Source organism: Nothobranchius furzeri, chromosome 8, assembly GCF_043380555.1.
Source record: "Nothobranchius furzeri strain GRZ-AD chromosome 8, NfurGRZ-RIMD1, whole genome shotgun sequence".
In the NCBI taxonomy this organism is placed as follows: Eukaryota; Metazoa; Chordata; class Actinopteri; order Cyprinodontiformes; family Nothobranchiidae; genus Nothobranchius; species Nothobranchius furzeri.
In genome coordinates, this window is record NC_091748.1 from 54,003,135 (window position 1) to 54,008,124 (window position 4,990).

General features: G+C 45.0%; 1 protein-coding gene across 2 annotated transcripts; it reads left to right on the plus strand.

Annotated features, from left to right (window-relative positions):
* Window positions 1-260: 260 nt before the first annotated feature.
* dmbx1b (diencephalon/mesencephalon homeobox 1b) lies at window positions 261-4,439 on the plus strand. Of its 2 annotated transcripts, none has more exons than XM_070553919.1 (5): window positions 261-445; window positions 1,847-2,042; window positions 2,178-2,372; window positions 2,469-2,907; window positions 3,001-4,439. In XM_070553919.1, the coding sequence occupies exons 2-5, from the start codon at window positions 1,890-1,892 to the stop codon at window positions 3,417-3,419; spliced, it is 1,206 nt and encodes a 401-aa protein (XP_070410020.1). In that variant the 5' UTR covers window positions 261-445; window positions 1,847-1,889; the 3' UTR covers window positions 3,420-4,439. The 2 variants fall into 2 exon arrangements, with proteins under 2 accessions (XP_070410020.1, XP_015826950.1); XM_015971464.3 differs by having other exon boundaries at window positions 262-445; window positions 1,847-2,043; window positions 2,194-2,372.
* Window positions 4,440-4,990: the final 551 nt, after the last annotated feature.

A 4,990-nucleotide genomic window follows, 5' to 3' on the forward strand; every position in this document is an offset into this window, starting at 1 on the left:
TTCAGAAAATTATTTGTAATATCTCAAATGGCTTCAAGTAAGAAAAGCAAGGCGTTTTAAAATTATGATTTCAACTTTATGTTTATTTTTGCATAACTCGAGTGTAAATTTTCTTTTTAGAATGAATAAACATTTTTCATGTAGAAATGATCTAAACAGTGAGGAGAACCAACGCGGGAGGGGAGGGGGGAAGGCAGGACGCGATTGGCCCTGAGCGTCTGCGCGTTCCTGGTGACCCCCCCACCAGGAGCGATTTAAAGAGCAATTGATGGCAGCTCCTCACACACCCACAGTGACAAGAACCGGAACACGGAGCGGACACGGCGGAATATTCTCTACATTACAATAAAGAAAAAACGAACGAGCATCTATGGACTTTGAAGAAGAAACAATCTGAGTTGCAAATATTTTGATTTCTTTTGGAGAAATTTACAGAAGAAAAGGGGTAAGTTTTATAAATTTAAGTGTTTCCTTTCTTTTATTGCAAGTGCAGACCATTTGAGACGATAAACTTTACAGTTAGAGCATTTCCTTCTCAAATCAGAAACGATTTTTATAAAATTTTACAAAATAGCAACCAAAATGTATTTAATTATCTCTGTTTTAATACATTTAATGATCGTTTTGAAACGGAGGGTTTCTAGTTTTTGTTACCATAGCTGATCCCTATTAATTTCCCGACCCTTTTGATCCCTTTAATAACGGAGCCTCGGCCCCGGGGCAGTCACAGTAAACGCTGCAGAACTCATAAATCCACGGCAATGAGAATAATTAGGCTTAAACCGCAGCCCGAGGCTGCGGGGCATTGTCCTGGAAGAAAAGCTTTATGTTAAACGTTTAAACCCTCAAATGAAAGAAAAAACAAGATTATTCCAGCCAGATGTTGTATCTTTTTTTAATGCGAAAAAGCCTCAAACTAAATAAAGCGCAAATGAGTGTTACAACGTCACACGTTATTCCTCTCTGTAACACGCGCGCGCGGTGGCCCACCTTTCACGTGTCAGGCCTGATGATAAATTAATAGCCTTTTATAGTTGGAAGCTATTTGCAGGCACATTAAAGGGAACGAGCCCAACTGGGGATCCCGCGTGCGCGTTTCACTGACGGCCTGTCACGCTTCTCCGTCAGCCTCCGGGCGACTGAGAGCTGACCTGGGACCCGCCGCAGATTGAGATAAACGCAGTCCGGTTCTGGTCGGGAGCGAAGAAAATATTTTTCCTTGGAGCTTGTGTCAGAGATCAGCCTGCGGAAGTCAGAACAAATGTTTCACAAAAGCCCATTTGATTCAGAGTGAGGAAACCCAAATATGATGCGCACAAAATATATGTGCAAGCAAGGCCCATTATTATTATTATTATTATTATTATTATTATTATTATTATTATTATTATTATTATTATAAATAATAATAATAATAATAATTTACCCTTTTTAAAGATGTGTTTTAATAACTGAAACATTTTAGGGTGATTAAAAAATCTGTTCTAAAAGTAATTAAGGAACCTCATGAAATTATTTCTTATGCAAAAAAATCTGAGTTTTGCCCCAAACTTTTTGTTAAATTAGTAATTTTATGTGACTATTGTGTTTTTGATTAAATGCTAAAAACTCTGTGTCCAATAATCTTTTATTTAATTTTTCATTTGATAATCATTTTCTGATTACCTAGGCTTTTTCTTTTAAATGATCAAATAATTGTTTAGTCAAATGTTCAGCTTTAACTGTGTTTCCATTCAAATTTGCTTCGGATGTAAAAACTTCTATTCAATAATAAAAATAAAAAAATATCACATGGATTAAAAAGTTCACGTTTTTAATTTATTTCATTCTTTATTGATTAAAAAAGTCCAGACCGAGCAGCGCGTGTCCTCTGAGCAGCAGCGTCTGTCATGCAGCACTACGGGGTGAACGGCTACTCTCTCCATGCCATGAACTCACTGAGCGCCATGTACAACCTCCACCAGCAGGCGGCGCAGCAGGCCCAGCACGCGCCTGACTACAGGCCTTCTGTGCACGCGCTAACACTTGCAGAAAGACTGGCTGGTAAGTTGCTCGTTCCTTCTTTAAATGTCCCTCACTATCTGTAACCCAGCAGCTGCTTGTTTCAACAGTGCCAGAGATCTTTGACCTTTGACCTGTCCCTTGAATTAAACTGGTCATGTTTCTTCTTTCTCAACGGTTGTACATTTCAAGACATTATCCTCGAGGCCCGGTATGGTTCCCAGCACCGAAAGCAGCGGCGCAGTCGGACAGCCTTCACAGCTCAGCAGCTGGAGGCTCTGGAGAAAACCTTCCAGAAGACCCACTACCCTGACGTGGTGATGCGAGAACGCCTGGCCATGTGCACCAACCTGCCTGAAGCTCGAGTACAGGTAAAGAAACTTTGCAGTTGCATCCTGAGGTGCTCATCTCCAGTGAGAGACAGTTGCTGATGTGGTGGTGCTGAAATATCGCCGTCCATCTCTCAGGTCTGGTTCAAGAACCGTCGAGCCAAGTTCCGTAAGAAGCAGCGCAGCCTGCAGAAGGAGCAGCTCCAGAAGCAGAAAGAAGCATCCGGAGCTACCGAAGGATCTTCAGAGGACTCCAAAACGGACCTCACAACCAGCGCCACTACGCTGGTTCCCGAGGTCCGCACTCCTCCTCCTCCCTCCTCCTCTTCCTCCTGTCCGTCTGAGCCGGAGCGACTGGCTACTCCACGACCACAGCCCGCTGAGATGAGCGTGGAAGTAAACGTCACCTCACCAGAGCCGTCGGACAGCGAGTCGGTGGCGGAAGATAACGCTGACAGGGAGGACGATGAAATGAGTGTAGAGTCAAGGGTGAAACTGAGGGAGGAGGCACCGGGGGAGTTGGCGACACATGGAGGTGGCAGCTCTCCAACCTGCAAACGACTCAGCCCCTCCTCAGGTAAAAAGATCAGATACATAAGTTCAAATAACAAGTGAGATTGATTTATGAGTGGCAAATACTGAAGCTTGTCTTTCTCTTTTTGTCCGTCAGACTCTCCGTTAAGCTCTCCCCCGCTGCCGTCCTCCAGCAGCGTAACCAGCGGCTTGGCTCAGAGCAACTCCTATGCCTCGTCTCCTCTCAGCCTTTTTCGGCTGCAGGAGCAGTTTCGGCAGCACATGGCAGCGACCAACAACCTGGTGCACTACCCCTCTTTTGACATGAGCACGCCATCTTCCCTGCCCTACCTGGGCATGAACGTCAACATGCCCTCCCCTCTGGGCTCGCTGCCCTGTCAGTCCTACTACCAGACCCTGTCACAGGCGCAGCAGGTGTGGAGCAGCCCGCTACTGCAGCCGGCTCCAGGCGGCCTCCCGGGAAGCCTCAACAGCAAGACCACCAGCATCGAGAACCTCCGTCTGAGGGCCAAACAGCACGCAGCCTCGCTGGGATTGGACACACTTCCCAACTGAAGGTCCAGGCTGCACAGAATCCATGTTTGACCATCAGTGACTTCCTCTCAAGCGTCCTTACGACCTCTATGAATCCACACAGAATTTCAACACATCTCCACGAACGTAGTCAGTTTTTTAAATCAATTTAATCTTGAGACTTTAGCCTTCTCAAATTGCTTTCGTGTTTGATCCCTGCCCACATTTGGCTCATATGATTCAAATGACGCTTGGACCAACTCAGCTTTAAAACCAGATGATAACAATTTGTAAACATTTTCATTTGAAACACAATCTGAGCTTGAGGATGGACTTTGGAGGACCTACCTCAACATGGATCATCAACACCTGCATCCCTTTTTGCCTCATCATCATCATCATTAACACCATGGCCTTGTACCTCACTGATAAAAACAAAAAGAGTCGCTGGTTGGATGGAACAAACCAATGAAATCCTCCAGTCTGGACTGCAACTGCTTGTTTGAACGCCACCAGGTCAACAGCACCAGTCAGCGCTCGCTACGATGACATCAGGGCCGCGCCGTCCAGCAAACATTCGAGACACTGAAACATCTTTCACGTGTAAACTATGCATGCACCTCTTGGGATTTTACAGCAACACAGCAGCTGTCCGGACGGCCAACACCACAAACAAAAGGTCCAATCGCCAATCAGTCTCTTTCCACGAAAGTTGCAAACCTGCAGCTTGGATTGCAAGAATCCATTGAGTATTGTAAATATCCCTCCCCCTCCATCCGAAATGTCACCAAGCAAACTCACGTGTGATGACCTTGTTTGTTTTCCAACTGTAGCTTCAAGAAAAAGAACCGAAAAGAGAAGAGAACGGTAAATAAATACGAGCCCAGCTGAGGCGTTCCTGTTCACGACGGATCAAAGCCGACATGTTTCCTCAGCAGGTTCCAGCAGAGAGAGAACCTGTATGTATTATATCGCTGTAGAATAAAGACGTGTATTCCTCAATTGTTTAAAATATGAGTAATTTATCTGTTCAGTGTAAGAGAATAAATCAAGAATGACTTATCTTCTCTTGTGTCTTCGCTTTAATGTTTCTACTCAGACAAAATGTTTTCTACTCTTTAAAAGTTTGCTAGAAAACCGGCAGAAAAAGGGTCTGACGAGATAGCTCAGCATCCAGCTCGTCCTTCCCCCGTCAGTCACGGGGGCATTAAACAGTTCGGATCTGAGACCCTTTGTGGGGAAGCATTTTCTTTCAGGTTTGTATGTTTGACTGAAGACACCTTGATGATCCATAAATAATTTAGACACAGGGGTCCACCGTCCTCAGCAGTGAGATTTACTCACGCAGAGGGGAGAGAAGCTGCCACTTGTTCACCCACAGCAGAAAAACTAATCCTACATGAAATGACTGAAGCAAAGTGTCAGGCTCTAAAGAGTCCCCCATCCACCCACCCGGTCTCCCCCTCGTCCTCCCCCACCCTGTCAGCCGAGGTTTGGCTGCACCGAAACAGAATGCCGCGCCATAAGAAGATTACCTTTGGTTGGGATATCGATGGATTAAGTTAGAATAGAATGAGATAAAATAGGACTGAAAAGGTTTCTGAAGTCAGCAA